Source organism: Pleurodeles waltl, chromosome 12 (assembly GCF_031143425.1).
Source record: "Pleurodeles waltl isolate 20211129_DDA chromosome 12, aPleWal1.hap1.20221129, whole genome shotgun sequence".
Lineage (NCBI taxonomy): Eukaryota > Metazoa > Chordata > Amphibia > Caudata > Salamandridae > Pleurodeles > Pleurodeles waltl.
Genome location: NC_090451.1, coordinates 626,913,409 through 626,935,741, shown reverse-complemented (window position 1 = coordinate 626,935,741; position 22,333 = coordinate 626,913,409). Strand labels below are relative to the sequence as shown.

The window sequence follows — 22,333 nt, the reverse complement described above, 5'->3', positions numbered from 1 at the left end:
ATTTTTTTATAATTATGAGGACAACACCACCCCCTAGGTAGCCAAATCTTTGGTTTCTAATTGCTGACTCAAGGGGGACAAGATGTAGATATATATGAAACCTGACAATCAGCTGTGAAACACTGAAAGGTAACTGGCATCACAGGAAAGGTCACACCAATTACAAACTGTGCAGAACACAGTTATTCTTACTATCTTCAGTGAATTTGTGACCCAGTATTATCAGGGAACAAAGCATAAATGTTGTTCCGGATTCATTATTTCTGATGTGAACTTGATATGAACTCTATTTACATCAGTGCATATGGCAAGGTCACCCACAGAAGCTGTGTAGTCCATCCCACATCTCTTGCATGATAAATAAGGTTACAGGTCACTGACCAAATAGAAGGAACATATTTCATATAGGCCCTGGCTTTGGTACCGAACTTTCCTTCCATTTCTGTCCTATAGTTAATTAAAAATACAGTCCTAGCTATTCACTATATATACACATTGTAACATTTGTCTCTAGTCTGCTGCAGTAACTTAACATTTTGATGGTCCAAAGATTATTAAAAAAAAAAAAGATTTAAAAAAAACACACATGCCAAAACAATGGTCATATCAGCCTAGTATTCTCTATGACTAAGTGGCCCTCTAGTGAAAGCCAGCTTTTCTAAAGATACTTTTTGCCACCACTGAGCAATTGGATGCTTGAAATTCAAATTAACACCATCAAACCCTGCCTCTACTAGAAAAATGTAAGTCAGTGGCAGGAATTGGTTTGATGGGTACTTCACGCTGTACAAAGACTATTTCAATTTTACTGAAAAAAATAATAAAAAAATACATAAGGTAAACACCTTTTTCTTCTATAAAAAATAAGGAAGGAATTTGATCGATAAAGGTGCAGATTTATTGGCTTTTTTGTTCTTTTTATTCAAAAAATAGTACCGGTTTAGCCCAGGTGGACGGATGTCTGAGGCCATAGATTCTAGTAGCAGTGGTGACAACAAACCAAGGCTGACACTTTCTGCCAAGGGAAAACAAATATCAGCTGTATTTTCAATTCTTGGAGTTTCTATGACTATACATGAATTATGCGGCATTTAATATGGAGAAATGAAAAGTCTCGGTGACTCATTCTTTCAAGTGAAAGGAATGGTTGCTTACTACTCTTCGACGCTGAAATCCAAACTGGGGTGGTACTGTCTGGGCTGTTTATCACTCAGAGTGGTGTGTGGAATATGGCAGTTGTTGCCCTGCTTACTATTTGTATTTTCCTTTTTTAACAATGCTTTTGCTTTGGCAGACTAGAGTCTCTGAACATTTTTCCAACACAATTATTTGTTTTACACAACTGTTTCCTATTTTAATACACTTTAATAAGAAAAATAATAAATATAAAAATGCTGCAGAGTAGCTGCTTTGCGATTTCCTCTCCCGTTTTCTTTTAAAATTTGCAACAATCCAGTCTAGACGAGTGATAATATCTACCAAGAAATGTAACTGAAATAAAATTATACGCATAGTGTACCTTAGAACGCAACCTAAAGTTTACCTTCCCACTTTCACAAAACTCGTTTGCATCTATAGAAAAAATGGAAAAATATACCTGCTCCACAGCACCACCATTGCTATAAGCTAAACCTATTGTACTGGGATAACTCTTTTGGATTGCTTTTTGTTGATCAGGTCATCACTTGTAAGGAGACAGTCCCTGGGTTTGAAAAAGCAACCAATTGTTTATATGAACAGCAGCCTGAGCAAATTGAACCAACCACATAAAAAAACAAGATTTAACGATTGACCTTTCGTTGCATATGTCTAAATGAAAAAGATTTTATGTGGGTGAAATACTGCAGCAGTTTTTTTTTTTTTTTCAGGCATTCACCAATGTACTATGACATTAGCCAACAATATTTGTGCTAAAGAATCTTGGCCATTTTATGTTTCAAACCTGTTAATATTGATTATTTTTGAAGATTCCACTCAATAGTAGCCCACGTCACGCTTCAAATACTAGCATTTATAGTGGCATTTTAACTCACTACTAGACTCGTCTATAGAATTATGTCATATGGACGACTTTTCTACAACCATCAGTGACAAAAATGAGTCTGTTTCTTTAGTTTTCAAATTAATTTTCAATTTTTTCAATGCATTGCTTGAATTTATTGAGCAAAAACCTGAAATAAATAAAAGGTACTTTGTTTTTAAATGATCCCAGCAAATGCACAATTCCTGGTGTAGACTGCATAGATCATTACATTTTAAGAGAATGTACATGATGCGTGCATGGATTGCCCAGCTAATTCCTTCTATGGGAGAGAGGTGGACTGGATTAAGTATGCGATACCTTTCATACCCATTAGTTTTTATGCTACCACTCTTTAGCGCTTAGAATCCTTGCACAAGCCACTTATTTAATGAGTTGGCAGGATGTGTCTGCCTCACACTTTGTTGTAAATGGTTTGATGCTCTGACCACTGAGTAGAGTAACATGAATTGTATCTGCCTGAATCCTGGGATGCATGAAGTGGTCAATGACCTTCAAAAGTCCACAGCAGACACAGCTGATGACAAATTTTCTATTTGTCCACCTGTCACTTTTTAGCATATGAAAGGACACCATCTAGGTCTACCAAGGTCACTATGGACAACAACATACTAGTACGTTCATTGGAACTGTTTGTTCATGGGGCAGGCGATTATTCACCTAACCCGTTACAGAGTGGTCATCCACTCCATATGGAGGCCTTGAAGGCAAGATTCATGCTACATCATCACATAATGGGCTGTAGGCCTTCTGAAAGGTCTCCTTAAACCCCAGCGAACAGCATAAGGTGTTACCAGCACAAATTATTTTCATTTCAAAACAGAAACGCAGTGGAGTTTTAAGTCTAAGTGCGGGACATCCCATAGAGAGCCACTTCCACAAATTCCCATGTCCACACAGTAATCAGCACCTCAAAGTAGAGCATCTCTCTCACTGCAGATGACCTAATGTTTTTATTAGATACTTCATGTAGTCATCTCAATACTAATCTGAAATGTAGCAATGGTGATGAGGTGGAGCATATGTAAGGACAGAGGTAATCAGAAAAGTCTGAAATATTTTTGGGGAAAAAAAAAATACATCCCTATAAAATATGAAGCTGAACAACCCACAGACCTTATGGACAAATTGGCCAAGCAGAAAATCTGTGTAAATATACGGATGTGACAAGTAATGAGAAACAAATCTTGAATACGTATTTAAAATATTTTGAGTGAAAGTCTTTTAAGTGTGCTTTTCTAAAAAAAAAAAAAAAACTAAAAAAAAAAAAACACATTTGGTAAAAATAACTATTTCCAGGCAAACTGTCACCTTCCACAAACTTTCAAAAACTGTGTTAAAATATTATGTTTGGCCACAAGAGAAAGTACAGGGATAACTGCTGGAGATGTTTTTTTTTTATTTTCAATACAAAAAGAAAATATTTTGTTTTCAGAAATCTGGTTTGGTTTAGAGGTCGCCATCGACCATATATCTGTCAAACATTCTTTGGAAGGCACTGCCCTATACTGAGACCTAGAACTGGTTCACCTGTTAATAAAATAGGTTTAATATTTTTGAATAAGAAGGAGACATCCATCTCCTTATATTATTAATTAAGTTGGTGGTTAGGAGTCTGTTCATGCCCCCACAAAGTTTCATTATGTCAAACTAAGAGGTGAACCATAGATTTATTAAAGCAGCACAAAGAAATTACTTCTATTGTCTGGCACAATTCCCAGGGAATCACACGGAGCTGTGGTCATAATAAAGTAAGAACAATCCCACTTCAAAGGAACTGAAAATGCAAATGGTTGTGTGCTTTATTATAAGCCTTTAGAAATCTGTTTAATTTTTTCGTGTTTACACATTAACTTTGATCCTAATGTGATCAGAACTATAATTGTAAACCTCCCCTAATTAGTATTTCTTATAATAATGAAAATGGTAAGAATGAACATTACATGATGCAAGTTGTACACAATTTTGGGTGAGACTGATTTGCTTTATCAGCTTCACTATAATTATATGAGGCTCAAGATCACTTACATTCCAAGTTGCCACCAGTTCTGCATGCAACAAGACAGCAGGATGCTCATGGGTCAAGCACAGCCATGCTGCATCAAGAGACTTACAGTGGCCTTCTGGAAAAGTTGCACATTATATATTTTGGAACAAGGTGTGGGGTGGCACAGTGGGTAATCAAAGACCACTTCCTTCAAAAATAAAAGTTTTTAAGTGCCCTTCATTTAGAGAACTAAACCTTTTGCTTAAAACACGTGATACGGGTCACTAGGTTTCAAAGACTAACACTGCAACTTTGAAATGATGTACTGCAGACAGAGCTATTCTGGGTGGAACCTATTTCAAGGAGCAAGAACTGATTGAACTACTAACTTTCACTTACACAAAAGGAAACATATATTAAAACACTTTTTAAGCATTAACTCTGGATACAAAGGTACTTCCCCCTCTACATATACTCTACCATCTACAGTTTAAGGATCACTTTATCATAAAATAAAATATCCTTTCTCTTAATAAATTACCTAATAAAAAGTATCTTATTAGCCCAACTGCTGCTACATTTACATGTAATAAATGCATTTGTTAAAATATATAATTAAATTATAAAGAGATGCTTTCTTTTTGTATGTTTTTTTTTCTCATTTTCAACATTTGTAAACACAAAACAAGTGGACTTCTGAGTAGGATTTTCTTAACAGTCTCAGCCTGTGTGTCGTTTGCACAAATACTACAATAAACAAATTGCACCCTCCAAGCTAAAAAATACTTTGTTTTGGGAAAAGGGAGGGTTTTGTTAGTGTTTTGTGTTAAATATAAATCAAATTTGGCTTAAATTCATGAGAATACATACTATAATCTATAAGGATATCACAGTATTATTTCTTCAGATTCATTTTACTCTGCATCAAGAGATCAACACCCTTCTTACACTACCCAAAAAATGTCTTGTTCCTCATCCGCCCCATGGAACCAGAGTGGCCATTAATTTTCCTCCATTATAAAAAGTTATAAAAATCTGGATATATGATAAGACAAAGTGGGAGTTACTTGTCGATGTCCTGTCACAACGAAAACCCATCTGCAGAGGAGTCATTTTCACCAATTGGTTTATACAAAATAATAAACTTCCATTGCCCACTTAACCACTTCCTTCAAATCTAACACTTATTTGGTTTGGTGAGGACATACACCTAAAATCTCAACAAGATACAGGCCAGTTCCACAATGTTTGCGATAGTCTTATCAATCTAAAATAGCTATGGAGCAGTGCAGGTGAAAAAGTATACGATCTTTGCAAGTTCCTTAATGCACGTATAAATGAGCTACATAAGAAAAAAATGCAAGCATACTTCGTACAGAAACCTGTCAATTTTGCTAAATAGAAGTTTAAGACTTCTAGTAAAAGCAGCTGCTCTACTATGACCCGGTAATTAGACCTCTCACAGGTTTATTTCAATCTATATTTAATGAGCTGATGATAAACTCAGTTTTGGAGATGTACAAAATGCACGAGGGCACGACAAACTTTACCAAGGATAGATTTGTGTCTGTTATGGTGCTTAATCAAACAGGCTCTGCACGGATTTCAACCATAACAGGATAAGGTGGATGGGGTAGACATAAGACTTTGCCTCACATTAAAATGCAAAGGACTATTTTACCAGCATCAGACAGTTCTTTAACTATCCCAGTTGATGGAATACACTCAATTCACATTTTAATAGTAATTTAGAATATATAATACAATCGGAGCATTTCCACAACATTTAGGACTGTCTAAAATATGTCGACCCTTGCCAAAAAGGTAGAGATTCTATTTCCAGTTTCCGTAGACAAAAAGTAAGTTTCAGGAAAGTTGAAAAAGTTGATAGATTTTCTTTCTTCTGTTTTTTAATTTTTTTTATTAACAGTCAAAATTTGCACCTGCGCTGACCCCAATGGTAGTTCACAAGTGGAACTAAAGTGTCATTCCTCATCCATTAACTGGCAACAGAGGACCGAGATCACATCACGGAGCAATGTAGAAAGCGGGGCAAAAATAAGACAGTCATGTTGACACATGGCAAGTGGAAGAAACTGGGGAGGATCGAGAATAAACTTCCACAGCGGAGTTAAGAAAGATTGTACCAAGCTACGTGATGAGTTCTTGGACATGTTTATCTATGTCAAAAATTGCTCTTGATCGTATGCAAAGAGCCCATCTTTAAGAGAACACTAACTGCATACTGAAAGTCTTCTTCAATGGCAAAAAAGCTGAGGAGAAAAATAAAGGTAATAGATGATCTAATATACAGAAATACAAAAATTGAAATCTTTCTAAATATAGATTTACCCTCACTAGTTCAGTTGCCTTTTCATTTTTGTAAATTTTTTCACATGCCTCTCATTCAGGAAAATCCTTACGGCACGCAAACCAACGATACTGGTTTTATTCCTTCAAATTCTGAAAAGTATGCAGGGCACTAGATACATCTATTTCATCAGATTAATACATTTGAAGAGTTAACAAAGTTCAATGCTGTCTTGTAGACAAGATGAATAGAATACTACAAGAGTCTCCACTTGCTTCCATAATTACACCTCCGAGTGTTCAAAACTTAAAGAAGATGACTTGGAGGTTCTTGAGGCGATCGGTTGAGTTGTGAACATGTTAACACAAGCCAACCTTTGTTTTTTTCCCCTCATATTGTCTCCAGTGAAGAGCCCAGATTCTAAACACAGAGGTGCCTGTATTACCAAGTTCCACCACATATTTGCATGAGTAAGAGGTAATGGGGTGGGGGGGGGGGGGGGGGGAACACGAGTTTTAAACAGGTGTGGGTGCCCATTATTTCACATTTTGCTTGCACAACGTTGTACGAAAGACAGTACCACTGATTTAAGATATTTTCTTTTTTTAGATGGATAGTGTTGGTCTAGCAATTGATACTTTGTTACCCAAAGATACAATAAAACAAGGCAATGTAAAATACATGATCCCAGAGACGTGTGACCCTTTGCAGGGCCTTCTGTTGTATGTGTTAAAAAAAAATGTAAATTTATCACTTTGAGGTGACCCACAGTACAGCAAGACATTGCCATATAGTCTCTATCCTCCCAATTTGTACAAAAATGCTACATTGCAATTGGAAAAAATGAACAAAATACTGCTAATTATTTTAAGCTGGAACTGCTACATCACCATTCTCGAAAGAAAAAATACCAGAGAACAAACAAATGAAAATTGGTTTGGTGACAAGGTCTAACAAAAGACTGAAATTGTCAACGGCTATAGAAGAAAACGGTATGAATGAGAAGCTTGAAATGAGTAAATCATGGACCTAACCAAGTACCGGTGCACTTCTATCACTTGTAAAATAAATCAATCCATGTTATAACCACTACATTTTCGATTTTTTTTTTTTTGCCATACTCTGAATGAAATTAGGGCTCAATTTCTGAACCTTCTCCGTTACTAAAATACTTGTTTGAATGCAATTCTTAAGTGTCTCTTGTTAATTAGCTAGATGTGAACACAACTGCATCGTCTCCCAGTAACAAACCCTTCCGCAAAGAAAATTTCAATTCAAATCGGCTTCATTGAGAGCTTTGATGTCCACTGCTGGCTGCTGAGAAGACCTCTTCTGCATGGGTTTTTAAGCAGTTTGGAACTATATGGAAGAACCTTAAAACAGAGAAGGACATCCTCACTTTGATATGCAATAATGTTAAGAAATGGCATCATAACAAGAAATTCTTATCTCCCACCAGTGGTGTGTGCCTGGGAGCGCGTTGCCCAACCCACTACATCAGACAGGCACACAGGTCAGGCAAGAGACCAACCTTTCAACCAGCAAAAAAACCCATTCTTAACAACAACAAAACTGGCCTGTTTGTGGTATTTCTTGTTCAGAATCTGCTGCTCTTTGCAGGGTGGAGAGTGTCACTCGGTTTTATTCTTCACACTAAAGCTTCAGTTTTCACCCGCCCTATTTGGCATTAGATAATTGGGCTTTAATTAATAAAATGGCGAATTGTATTTCAGGATTGTTGCTATTATTATCCCCCACCCCTCAAGCTCCAAAACCCTCAATGAAACCATCTTTTTAAACTTTAAAGCAATACAAAATGTAGTTTATAAGGATAACGAGAGACCAGAGCCCAGGAATGCAAATTATTCAATGACGTAGGTTTTGGCCCATTTGATTCCTTTCATTTTCAGCAAAAGATTTGGTCCAGTTAAGAAAAAAATTATGTTTATAGTATGATTTTTCTGAATTGTTTTGGGCTGTAGGCAGCCACAGCGCACACAAAACAAAATGGAAAAAAAAAAACACTTTGAACAATATCTTTTCTGAGATTCCAGTGTTTGAGTAAGGGTGGTGACAGTGGAAGTGAAAGTTACCCTAATCTGAATTGTGCTGTGACTGCCATAGACCACTGAATGAAAACAAATACAGTCCAATTTTACTAATGATATTCAAAGCTGTTGAAAAGACCCCTTCTGGCAGAAGAAAAAGTGGCCTTGAATCCCTGCTGTTTCGGTAGAGGTGCAGTAAACAGAAGAACACACAATTCCTACTGGTTGCTTGGAAGAACAGTTCCCATCTTGCGTGGCCTTCCTTTTTTAGTAATACAAATGTACTGTTAGTTAGCTGCTGCTGTGGTGTTGTTGTTTTTGTTGTTGAGGTAATAGTTGTGTCCTCCTGCTGCAGGTATCCCAGAGGTCGATTACTGAACTGCATTTATTATTACTATCAATTTTCAATTTATTTTGTTTGTCCAGTTTAAGTAGAAGATTGCATCTCCCAGTGGAAAGTGGAATTGAAGAGGGTAGCTGCACCGCCCATCCAGTGCCTGAACCTGGGACGGGCTAGATATTCGACATATGGGCGTGGCAGGATCCTGGTGTTTAAAGCTACTACAAAATATATTGACCCGCTTCCAGTAGAAGCACGCACTAAGGCAGGTGAGAGAATTCCAGTGGTCTATTGGTCAATACAGGCTATTTTGTATACTGAAGAGAAGAATATCCTCCCACTGGTTACAAATGGCATCAAAGTTTATTTTGCCACAATCCACTGGTCTTGGGTAAGGGAAAGAGTCCTAAAGCAACCCTAAAAAGTACTTGCACTTCAGAATGGATGCAGGTGAAGTAAGCTTCCGAAAGTGTCTCTTGTTCCTAATATTGTAACCCCCCCAAACCCTAATTTGCCTCCGCCTCTGACAGAGAATGCTTTGAATTCATACTGATTAGGGGACCATGAATCTAGGACAGTAAAATAACAAACAAGCCTTTAACAAATTAAATTGCTTGTAAAATAGTTGTTTTTCCATCTTTTGTGTCTCTTAAGACTTTGATTAAAAAAATGTTCTGAAGAGTATAAGGTCACCTTCTGGCAGAGTCCTCAATCTCTTAGGAAAATATTCGGATGGCCTGGGTTGCTGAAGCATGGCACACAGGGCACTCTGGCTCATTGCGTTCACAGATACGGACAGCGCACTCCATGCAGAACAGATTGTGGCCACATGGCACCAAGGCAGCAGTGACCTCGCTTTCAAAGCATACCATGCACTCACGGTTGTCGGACACAGAGGTGCGAGTAGCAGTGAGCTTGGCAAAGCCAGCTAAAGTCTCAGGTTGAGCTCTCCGTGGCACAGCAGGGATGTTGGACTCCTGGATGGAGAGGGTCCGATGAGAGTTAGTGTGGACTGCCCCCGTGCTGCCTGACCGTTGCTGCTTGGAGAATGGAACAGAGATGGGGTTGGTGTTCTCCTGTCCTCCCCACAACGGTGTTCCAGATTCTGAAACGCTATAGTACACATCCTGTTTGTTGGAGCTATAGTTGGGAAAGAGGTATCCATAATTAAATTCATTCTGGTCATTCAGCCTTGGTGTCTCATAGACAGGATCTACAGTGCAGTCTCCGATGCAGCCAAGGCTATTTTGCCGGAATGTTGACAGTGGTTTGCAGCCAGAGGCTGGAGTGTGCACACGCCATGACTCTGGGTACCTGTTCTCCATACCAGAGTCTGGGCTGCTAGAGAGAAAGTCGTTCTCATTATTGTACTCCAAAATTTTGCCTGTACGGACAGCGATGTGTGTCTCAATCTCCTCCCGTGCTCGTTCGACATTCCCTGGAGCACCTGTGATCTCGAAGACTGGATCCCGATCTCTACTGGGGGTGATGATGTACGTGTTGGTCTGCTGCTGTATTCTTTTGATCGTTGCCCCCTTAGGGCCTACAACCAGCCCAACCACTCTATAGGGAACGCGGACACGGATCGTGACCTGACCTGGTAATGTGGGAGCACTTCCAAAGGTTGTGCCGGCTTTGTTCCGGGAGGCACGGATCATGGAGAAATGCTCTGCCGCAGATATAATTTCCCTTCTCGCCATGGCCACATCTTCCCTGCGACCAGTGACCATGAACACTGGCTCTTCACCTCTCACCGGCGTCTTGATGTACGTGTTGGTCTTCGCCCTTAGAGCTTTGATTTTGCAGCCTGAAGGATAAAAGAAAACAAATAAACGTTAAACCAGTGATCACACTGAATTTACAGATTGTATACAATGTGTCTCCTGTCATGAAAATGTATTTAATCACTTAAGTTGGTACACAAAATTGCAGGTTCTGCAAATCAATGGGGCATTAACTTATTCTTGCACAGTGCTCCTCACTCCAGTCCCCCTGATTCTTACTTGATCTGCAGCACTGTCAAATAACACCCTAAACTAATCACTTAGAAGAAAGAACTATCAGCATTTGATAAAACCAAACTCTATTTAACAATTTATTTAGCAATTTCTTTAGCACTGTGAACAAATGGAGCTTTCATTACAGAATTTAATGGTACTCATTTTACAGACTTCAGAAGGATGGTCTCCTGGCATGGCCTTCCTAGAATTCAAACCTGTGACCTTTAGGTCCAAAGATGTCAGCAGTACGCATTCAACTTGGATTTATTTTAATTCCGCATTATCCTCAGTGCCAGTGGAATTATGTGATTTTGCAGTCTTTGTTGCATTTGCCACATAATCCATTATCTGCTGCATAATCTGTAGATTTTAACCCAAAACTCCCAACTAAAAAAGTTAAAACTTACTAAAAATCCGTGACATTTTGCTGTATAGTGGAAGGCCATTCGGAAAACTTGACTTGTACCTTTATTTGGGAGCTAAACTGATACCAATAGGGTGAGACATTTGCCCAGTAAGTCTTAACATGTGTAAAAATTACAAGATAATACCTAATGTACCCCATTATGCTGCATATTTTGACATCCCTGGCAGCACAGGCAATTCTTCTGCGTAAGTATGACCTTCCCCTGCTGCATAATGTCAGTGGCCTTGATTATACTTCAAATAATCAACCTATTTCAAAACTTGCCCTTGGTAAATTAGCACCAAGGAATCCCAAGATACCCCATTTGCAGGCAGCCACAGAATCACCTTGCCGCCAGGACATTGCGAGGTATAATGGGGTACATCATTTCAAATAATTTTGCATAGCAAACAAAATAAATAACAAAATACTGGATCCAGTGCATCCTGCCGTACTTGTGGAAAATCTGGACCCAAGAGCTACAGTACTTGTCCACATGCAACTTCTATTGCGACAGGGCTCGTTTCACTTGCAGCCAACAGTTGATCTGTTTGGAGACGAGGACAGGGCTCTTTGGCATGAAGAAAAAAACAGAATAGTGTCTTGAAGGGACTCCCCAGTGTACTATTGGTTCTAAGCGGTGTGATCAGTGAATTTTTAGCACAAAAAGAAACGTTAAAAGAAGAAAAGATCACATTTCTTATTAATGGATTTGCTAAGAATAAAACAAGATTGCCACCTCACTTGAGGTACAGAGAAAATATTTCAAGTTAGTTGGTGCTTTCAACCCAAGTTATATTTCGCTTTTAAGATCTTCATTACAAGTGCCTCAATTTTTTAGGATCCCCGAACAAACACTTACTTGGTCCGGGATTGCAACTACACGGTTTCAGAGTTTATGGCAACCAGCAAGTACTACATGCAGTACATTCTACAGCCCTGTATTAATTAATTAATGAATGGCAAACCTGTTAAAATTCAACAGTGGGTTAAAAGCCCTGGTAAATGCATGGGCATATAGGTTTTGGTACTTACACCATAAAAAAGTCATCTGTTATTTCCCATTTGAATGGTAAACCTGTATCTGGAGATGGTCATCACACATACAGAAGATTCTAAAACGTGTATCACATTTTATTCTGTTTGATAATTATCGGATAATCCTTTGAGACACTCTTAATCATAGCTTAAATATTCCCACTCTAAACTCGTGTCTTAAAACTGACTGGCCAGTTAAGTGAAAACATTTTATCATTTATTGTGTCTAATCTGCATGGTGCCCTCAAGCTCCTTCAGCAATCTCTGAGACTGTAAAGAATCAATTGAGTTTATGGAGAAAAAAAAATACTAGATTTCGCCCAAAGTGAGAACCGGGGATAGAACCCCAATACACATTTTTTCTTCAATTTTTTTTTAAAGATTTTATGATCTAAGGCAGCTATAAAGTTATTTTCGTAATCCGGAATGTGCTTCCGAACATCATGATGGAAAAGAGAATTTGAAGATGGCAGTGATGCTTCATAGTCTCATGGTGGGCATACTTTTGAGCCGTACAAAATGACCCTTTGGTTGATGTGGAATAAAGTGCAGCATGTAAACACAGAACAATAAATTAAGTTGCAAAACGGCTCTTACTTGTGAGTAACTTTTTCCTTATGCAGCAGTGAACAGTACTTTGTTAAGCCTTTTTTGAACAGTTAAATAAGGGCAATAAAACGAGCCTGCCAGGATGTCAACAACTCCCATTAAATTTCATGGAATTTAAAATAGGACTTCCAGCTTTGAAGCCTTGGAAGTATTTTTAACTTGTTGATGTCCATTATTTTTCTTTGACATCCGAGTCTATCCACCTTCCAGTCTGCTTAGGATGGGGCTCCTAATGCAAATAGCTATGCTGCCATGTGACTTTCGTTAAGGTTTGAAAACCTTAAGTCATCCAGATTTCAACTAAGTTCCACTAACTGCGTCGAGGAAACCATTAAACTTCCAAAACGTTATGCATAGAGGCATTTACTTACAAAAATGTATCTTCAAGCCATTTTATAACTTGCTCTCCTGAAAGTAGAGAACTAAATATAAGACAGTGACTCTTTGTTTTATAAAACCCAAAGGTTTCAAAAATGTAATAAGCCTGAGTTGGAAAACATTTAAATCCTCATCTTCCCATACCTACAAATAAATGAGGTAAAACTAGTCCAGGTTAAAAGAAATAAGCCATTCCTTCTACTGGAGGGAATGAACACTGGGAGTAGAGCTGTGCAAGATTGCTGCGGAAGGTAGACCAACGTCTGCAAAGAAACAGATAAGAGACAACGCTTAAACAATGAGGCTTGGACAACAAACATCTAAAAGCTGTCTGTAGGCGAGGCCTAAAATTCGGACTGTCTGCACTTCTTACATGTGGCATGGGGTACCTTGGAAGCTACATTAAATTCTCACATCTACGCAGCTCACAGGGCCCTTTCACAAGTCCATAACTCAGGGCCCACTTCTTATACATAAATGTTAATATTCTTACTTGTACAATAAGCAAAAGCATTCTAGTGCTGCTCCTGTGCATGGTGACTACAGCCTATTAATTTTTAATTCAGTATTAAACTCAGAAATGTTTGCCCTACGTAATAACATTTTGGCTTGGGAGATCCTTTATAACACATTTACTGGATGTCCCGAGGTTTTTAGGAGACGCCCCTATAGACATTATAATGTTAGGTTGGATGAAGAGCATACGTGTGGAACAACAGAAACCTTCATGCCGTGCCTGAGGCCGGATGAAAAAAAGCATCTACAGGTACCTCTCCCACAGTGGCTGACTAGTGAGCCTTACATCACGCATACAGACGAAGAACCCTTGTGCTCGGCCACCACCAGAGACAAAGGGGGACTTTGCTCACAAACCTCATGCAAGACAATACATTTGTACACCACTTGTTCTTCTAATGCTATTTGCTTTTTCTATTCAGATTTTAGACTTCTACTGTGGCTCAAGGCTTCCTAAATGGCCTTAGCCACTACATGCTCTGCATGGAAAGGACCAACACATTTATCTTCAGTGCAGCGCAGCTACTGTGGGACCGGCAAAGCCTGGGCTCAGTCGTTTGGCTGGCTGTCAAGTTAAAATTCCCATAAAGATTAGTTAAGCAGCTGTGAAGCAGAAAGTATTCACCTGGCTTGAGGGGCACATTCTAGTAACATGTCCTTTCAGACTGCAGTCTCATCTCCCTTAAAACATTACACTAAGTGAAACTACTAATTCAGAACAAGTGAGACCGACTGATACAGCTGTAAAAAGGAGTTCTGGCTGAAAAATAGTTATTCAGGATTTCAATGTGTTCTCTGGGATAAAAAGTCCTGAGAAATAAAAGTGCAATACGTTTTTCCTGCCAGAAAATACATTGTGTGTGTAATTAAACCATTAGGGGTTGAAGGTAAGGCTAATAAGCTTATACACACCTATGGTCATGAGGACGTTCGCTCGGCCAGCAGCTGCGGTGCAAACATTTTAGAAAGATAAAATGTACGAAAAACTGGGATTGGGAGGGATTAATTATTATGGGATAGCTCCCTCTTGATGGAAAGTATGAATTGAAAGTATCCTATGGTATAAGTCCTATAAGGGATAGGCGGCCTTGAAGGCTCTTGGCTGCAGAGACTTACAGGAGAGGGCACATTATATGTGGTAGTGTAAGTGAAATGCCTTTATTAGCTTTAGATTTAAATTACGTTTTTCATCTATTTTTATTTGATATTAAAGAAGTCTTATATGGCAAGGAACCCATTTGCCATATGCATTTTCACCCCAAAGTCTAGGATGTGGATTCAAGGAAAATACATTAGAAGGGACTTTGCTTACATCATTATTTTGCAAATGTTTTTTCCGCTTAATTATGGACTTAATGCACTTGTCACATAATAGATTATCTTCTGCATGATTTGCAAGCTTTAACCAACCATATTGTTTCTAGCTCTAATGGAATAAGAGTAGCCAATAAAGCTACAACATGTGTGGCTGAGCAGTGGCATCCTTTTGTTGTGCATGCAGACAGGTCAACTTGCAGCCGTTGACTGATTTAGTTATGTTAAACCAGCAGTCTTCAAACTAAGGGGGTGGGGGCATGGCCCATGGTAGGAAGGGGCGCAGCTTTGCCTGAAAAGGGACAAGCTTCCATATCAAAAGAACTTTAATAATAACTCTGCTTATTCCAAAACAAGAGTGGGCCTGAAAACAAGCCCAACTTCCTGTAAAAAAAATAAAAAAAAAAAAAGAAGAAGATTAAAACAAGCTTTACCCACACAATAATGTTTGTAAGTATATGTGTCACTGTGTTGGTTAGTGCCGTTTTACACTTTTTTGACAGGTATTTGTAGTTGCAGTGGCGAAAATGTCTATGGCAAAAGCAGAGCAGTGTTCTGGCACAAAGGGGCCTTGCCGGTGCTGCCAGGAAGAAGAGGATAGGAGCCCAGAAGGAGCAGAAAGGGTTTAAGGGGAAAGCAGGAGCCTCAAGGGATAGTGTACTGCAAGAGACTTAAGGAAGAGGGACTCTGCGGGGGTCAGTGCAGGGGAGGCAATAAATTCTGGGAGAGAATTTATGGCGGGGTTGACATGGGCATCAGTTAGAAACAAGCTTAAGATTTCTAGATTTTCGAATGAAGGGAGTTCTGTGGGAACATGAACAGAGGGAGAATTGGGGGTTATGAGGCAAAGAAAGTTGCAGGAGTGCAAAAGGAGTAGGTTTTGCAGGATCTTACGCCTTTTGAGTCTCCAGGTCTGGCAGGATGGAAAGGTTTAAGGGTGATCCCATTTAAATCAATGGCAAAAAAGTCGAGGAAGGTTTTCAGAGCATGTGATGGCATTCAGGTAAATTGGAAATATCTTGCTCATTGTAAGGGAGAAAATGAGCTCTTGCAACATGACACTCTAAAGATGTGGGCAAGCATAGCAGTATGACATGGAGGGAAGGTGTGCTGCAAGAGTCCTGAAGGTAAGCATCGTGGCAATAGGGACTGATGGAAAACTGGCACAAACATAGAAGTCAGCAGTGAGAAAGCGCTGAAGGAACCTCTGAGTGAGGTGGAAAGAGGACTGGCCCACTCCTTCCCCCACTTGCCACAGTACAATCCCCACTGTGCAGTTGAATAAACCCTCCTCCCCTTTGTAGACCTTCTTTGTACCCTGAAACATAATGGCGCCACGCACACTAACTTGTGGGTGTGAGGCGGCCCGTTGCAAAAATAGTTTGGTAATGGGTGCTTGGCGAGAAAAAGTTTGAATATCACTGTATTAAACAGATGTTAATCCAGTGAAACTATCGCCCACCTAGTGTTAAAAGATGTATTGAGTGCAAAACAGTGAAGTGAAGTAATGCAGATTCAAAATCTGCTGCATTGGCGCCTTATTCGTTTTTTTTTGGCGCACAATTTAGTTAAAATTGTGCATCATTTGGCCCTCCCTGCCATACAATTCCAGTGGCCCTGATCAAGACTTGAAAATTGGAAGAACCTTATATACTAGAGGAGAAAAACTACCTGGAGTTTCCCATATCCTTTAGCCGATTCAATTTTTGGGAAAGACATCAACTGGCCAACCCCTGTGCCAGGCTGATGAACTGCCTGGCCACGGGCAAGCCCCTTTCTGCAAACCCTACTGCGCGTGACCAAAGGCCCTGCTCAGCGGGGGTGGAAATATCGGACATCATAAAAATGAAATCAATTGAAAAGCACTGTTAAAACCTTAGTTATTGTTCGAGATAATCTTTGAAGATATGCCAAAGAAATTAGTGTTCATTTTCTGCTGTTACCTATAGCTTTACAAGCCGGTTGCATTCCAGTCGTATAGCTTGTACAAATCTAACCACTTTCACCTTGGAACTCATTACAAATGCTTCACGATTTTGGAAAAGGGAAATGAGGTACCTCAGTCCGCCCCACCTCTTTTGCCTCGATCTTATGTACATTCGTCAGACAGCTGGTTTACAAGGTCTGACATAGGCCCGGTGCTTATAACAAAATTCACAAAGTGCTCTAGTGTCGATGGGCTGGAGATTAGCAGATCAGTGGTTTATAATATCCTTATAATTTTTCTGCATGTGGAGATCAGCAATAGAAGTACAGAACAATGACAAACTAAATAAAAATTAAAACAGGCATGGAAGCAGATAACCTTCAACTTGTCAGAAGAGAAGCATGCGTACAAACAAGAACTGGGCCTTCTAAATGCACTTTCAGTGTTACTGACTGGTAGCAGTCAATAGATTGCACACATTGCAACTGGGCAAGTTTGCACCAACAGGAACCACACATACTGCAGTGGTGCATGTACCACTAGATGGTGGAATGATGCACAGCACGGGAATCCAGAAAAGGATTCATGCTGCAAATATAATCTTTACACTGGTCAGACCGTGCAAACATCAATGAAAAATTCACCTGCACCAGTGCCATCCATGTATTTGTGATATGTTTGTACGAGATGCATCCTTGGAGGTGAAAACAGGCCTGAAATACTGGGAGCTCCGCTATGCCTCCAACCGGGCCTAGCAAAGGGGTTGTCAGCAGCAGTGACTTGCAAATGCTCTCACTTTAGCAAGCCTGCCTTCCCAGCGGAGCACGGGCTCTCCTGGGACGGTAGGCCAGAGCTTCCTTACTTCAGCTTTCAGTCGATGAGTCAGGCCTGCGAGTCCGAGAAAACCCAGGCCTCGTCAAATCAATTAGCATATGGATGCCACTCGCAGTTCGTTTACTCAGAAAAATACGACAATTAAATTAAACTCAAACCCGTAAGTAGGCAGCAGCAATTCGATCTGTCCAGACTGGGAGTTGGCTTTCAAAATTGCCACGAGCCCTAGAGAAGTTGCAAAAGATGACAGACGCGGTATGGTTTAAAGTAAAGGGTCACATTCAAAGTAAAAGGTCCAGAACATTATTATTCTGAAAAATGTGTCCCTAATGTAAAAGTGCCTCTTTGTTGCAAAAATTAAATGAATTCCTATAATCTATAATTTCTATATATAAGAAGTATTTTTTTTTTTTTTCATTTCTAAGGTGAATGATCAGTTTAAAATATGTGGAAAGGGAGGAGAACTAAGAAAGGCCTATTCAAAGAGAGAGCAAGATACTTATTTTATCCTTGGTTTAATGTGAGAGCTCACATCCCACAGATAGCCCAGTAGCAGCATGAGGTCATCCTCTATTATTGCTTATGAGAAACAGATTTGCAAAAAAAAAAAAAAAAAAAAAAAAAAAAAGGCAGTATCAGCATAGAGAAGTGGAGTTCTGTTTTGACACGGAAACCCCCCTTTTCACATACAGCTACATAAGAATATCGGCTGCTTAGGGAGAGACTTTTGATGGACATTTCTAAGAAAGGACCAGCACACCACTTTCCGAAAGGCACATATTCACTGAACCAGGAGTCGCGGAGTGAAAGCCAAAACTATTGTCTTTATCAAGGCGTGGTTTAATCCAGAAGAAAACTAGCATTTGCAATGCAATGGGTATCGCGTTTGCTCAAGTGAGAGCTATTTGCGTTGCAAATTCCGATCTAGACATTTGCCACATAAATTGAACATAAAAAGTAAAACAGAAGTTTGCTCGCAGTCAAACGTATTAACGGCAAAAATGCAATTATCCATGTAACAGGGTAGATGTGATGCAAAGTGCTTGACTACTGCAAGACTGCGCTGCCTAGGAAATAAATAGGAAAAAAAAAGTACTCCAGACACAGAGTCTCGTATATTTTCAGTAGTTGGCCAGTGCGCTCGAGGAGGGCTGAACACCTGAAAAGGCATGACTTATGCATGCCTTCCACTAATGAAAGCAAGCAAATTTTAAAAGGCAAGCCCACAACCAGCCAAACTCATGGGTGTTCAGTGGGCGTGGTTACAAGCCCACACATAGATTACAGCAGGGACAAAGCGCTTTGCGCTCAACCCTAAAAAGCAGACATTATTAATCACAATGGGGCATTCAGGAGACAAGTGGACCACAGAAATAATGTATTTTGTCTCGCAGTGGCTTGGTTATAAGAATTGGTGGTAGGGAGGAATTGCTCTAATGTTAACTGTAACTCGTGCCCTGAGATATCAATAATTCACACCCTCGCCAAGCACTGGTAGCTACTCCATAAGTTACTTCACTTATGTCATATTCTATAACATCATTGATAATATCACTGCAACATTTACATTGAAATTATCTATAAGAAAACTGAGCATGGCGGGGACACAAGTCATAGTTACCGGAGATAACTATAACTGTTGAATTTCAGTAGTTTTGTATGTTTCACACAGTACGATACCAGTTAAATGGTTAACTATAACATTACTTTGTTTTTTTTTCAGCGCAGAACTCTTTTCCCTAAGCGTTTTTTTTTCCTTCACCAGACATCTATAGTGCAGACATAAAATCTACCCGAGTGTCTACCAATAGTTATAGGTTAGCAGTCCTACAGTAAAGCACAATACACAGAGCTGCATTCACAGTGTAAGATTTTGCATGTGTCTGGCTGCAGCAAGCAACCAAAACCATTTGTACTTTATAGACTAAGAAAAACAGACCACAACCATTACTGATCCAAGCGTCCAGATTGCGCAATATCCACCTCTTGGACACAAGGCTTGCAATACTAATTTTATAATTAAGAAAGCAGCTGAAGACATACTTTAATGGAGCTTCCCAAATCCCTAGGGCCAACAAGTCCTGCCCTTTCTTGTAAGCACCAACAACAACTCCTCTCCATGACGCTCTTTGGAACAGTGCTCGGTTGCTTTTCAGTCAGACCCATACTTCATAAACAGAACTGTAACACAATGCAACACACAAACATTAACACAAGGTGGAAGAACATAAGGAATGGCATAAAAACACACGATTTAGGGGGTGAGGTAGCTAAAAATCAATATTATAACAACAGAGCCCAGAAAATGTTTAATGATGTACTTTAAATTTTGTAACAAACACGCAGCACAAGGAATGCCGAGAAAACAACTGATAGAAGAGGAAACTATGTATTGAATGCGGGAGTCAAGGCTCGGCCAGTTACTTATTTAAAGTCCAGCCCTATACCAGAGTTGTGTGACTGAACAGAAGAATCTTCCAATCGCACTTAACGGCCTTATAACTGTACCACCTTTGTGAGTTTTTGTGGTTTTGTGGTTAGTCCATCTCGAGCACTGTCGAGTAAATGTCACATAAAACCTGTATCATAAAAAGCATACGCAACAAAAATACAATTAACCCTACAAATGATGACCCTGACGTGGCCCTCGGGGCTTTAGGCAACGCCCAAGTTTCCCAACTTAAAGAGGAGACTCAGGTAAACAAAGGTTACGTAATTCGCGCAGGAGCAGGCCCTCTGCGACGGGTTGTCCACCTTGGAAAGCCCTGGTCCGGGACTCGCGCGCATCCCTGGGAGGAGGGCAGTCACCCCAACGCCTGTGGAAACAAAGGCCACAACAAGGGGGCGGGGCCAAAGCTTACGGGTGCCGCGAAAAGCCAAGCTATTGAGCATGCAGTGACATCCTCAAGGGAGGCCTAATTGCACAGTTTCCTGCAGACGTACACTTCACGAGCAGAAATACTCGCAAGAGATACACTGGGGGATTTAATGTTTAAATGTGACATATGTTGTCATAATTATGTGACTCTCTGTGAAGGCGGTGTCACAAACTACAGGCCCCATTGTTCAAAGATGAACAGTTGGGAGGTATTAGGACTATAGAGATATGGTAAGAAACCTGAACTTCAAAAGCAACATCAGCTCCACCACTGCTCTCAAAATGTGTACATCCTTTTAGCACGCCACAAATGTGGTACCTGCGTTCCACAACATTTCACCATTTGTCTTTCGAATACATCACACAAAAGGAGGAAAAGTGCAGACTCCTTCCACATTCAATCTTCCCATTACAGACGACAGACATCAATCCACCCATGTAAATCCGTGTATAAAATACAGAGGCATTAATACTGACACAGTTCAAGGCCACCTTGCACCATGTCCGATAATCTCCTGAGATTTACGTGACAAAATAATGAATTCTGGGTGCTCTAGTCTGGTATTCCGTTGATGTAAAAAAAAATAGACTGGAACTGTTAAGAGTGTGCGTTTTAACATGGCGATAAGTGGCCACTGTATGAACTAAAACCTATATGGATGGAGTTCACAAACAAAACCTTCTCCCCCCCCCCCCCCCGTACTTTAAGTGGGCCAAAGCCTGGAAATAAATACATTTATTTTAATCAATGGGTCATTTGTCACTTTCTTTTCTGCCCTTCTGCAGCTAAAAAACATATTAGCAGAGGTCTCTTGTGCCACAAACCGAAACGACACCGTCACTGCATTTTCCACTTTTGTCCCAGAGGCCGAGATACTGTTACGTGTGATTTGAATAACCAACTTGACCATCCAAGAGTAGCGATAGCAAGCAGCTAAAACACAGGTTGCTTTTAATTTACCGTGTCAGGTGTTTTATTGCTTACAGGCTTAATCAATAGCATAGAACAAACTGTTGAATATCTTGCTACCCTACTGATCTCGGTTTTTCTTTGGTCATTAAGGCTATTCAGAAATTGCTCATGCAAAACATCCCATTTCATTTTCATAAATATTAGGCCGTGGCTACACTTAACATAAAATACACCTGCTGCAGGGGTTTCTTAGACACCCTTTCTAGTCCTCACCTCTTTTATATCCTTTCTACCACCCCCCCCCCCAAACAAAATATTTTCCTTCCCACTTACAGCGCTTTCTCCATTTTGAAAGAATGTACTCGAGCACACAACTTAGTCAAGTCTTGGATGCGCAGACTGCTTCCTTTTCACTCCCAACCAGGCCAGGTCCTATGCGCCAGGTATGTAACAACCAGCGCCCTGTGCAGGAGCGGCAGATTTTGGGTCAAATGTTCTGAAATTTCTCCTTCAATAGGAGACAACTCTTTTCACCATCTACACACCCAGGATCTGGAACAGCATCCCAATCGACTTGGGAACTATTCCATCCCTGCTACATTCAGAAGTAAACGGAACATAAGATTATTCAAGGACCGCTCGCCCCTCCCCTCCCCCAAAACATACACAAACAGGTAAAAATTGCGCGATACCTGCCTCATTACAAACAATATGAATAGTAATCATGGACTTTCCCAAGCACCCCACTGCTTCCCAGGTAGATTTTTGCTACATAAATACCAACAGATACTAC

At 39.9% G+C, this 22,333-nt stretch overlaps 1 protein-coding gene across 1 annotated transcript in view; it reads right to left on the bottom strand.

Annotated features, from left to right (window-relative positions):
* Positions 1-5,953: 5,953 nt before the first annotated feature.
* MEX3A (mex-3 RNA binding family member A) overlaps positions 5,954-22,333 on the bottom strand; it is a 75,820-nt gene continuing 59,440 nt past the window's right edge. The window contains exon 2 of the mRNA XM_069218016.1: positions 5,954-10,534. Coding sequence (XP_069074117.1) covers positions 9,444-10,534 — 1,091 coding nt within the window. The 3' untranslated portion in view covers positions 5,954-9,443. The remainder of the gene's footprint in view (positions 10,535-22,333) is intronic.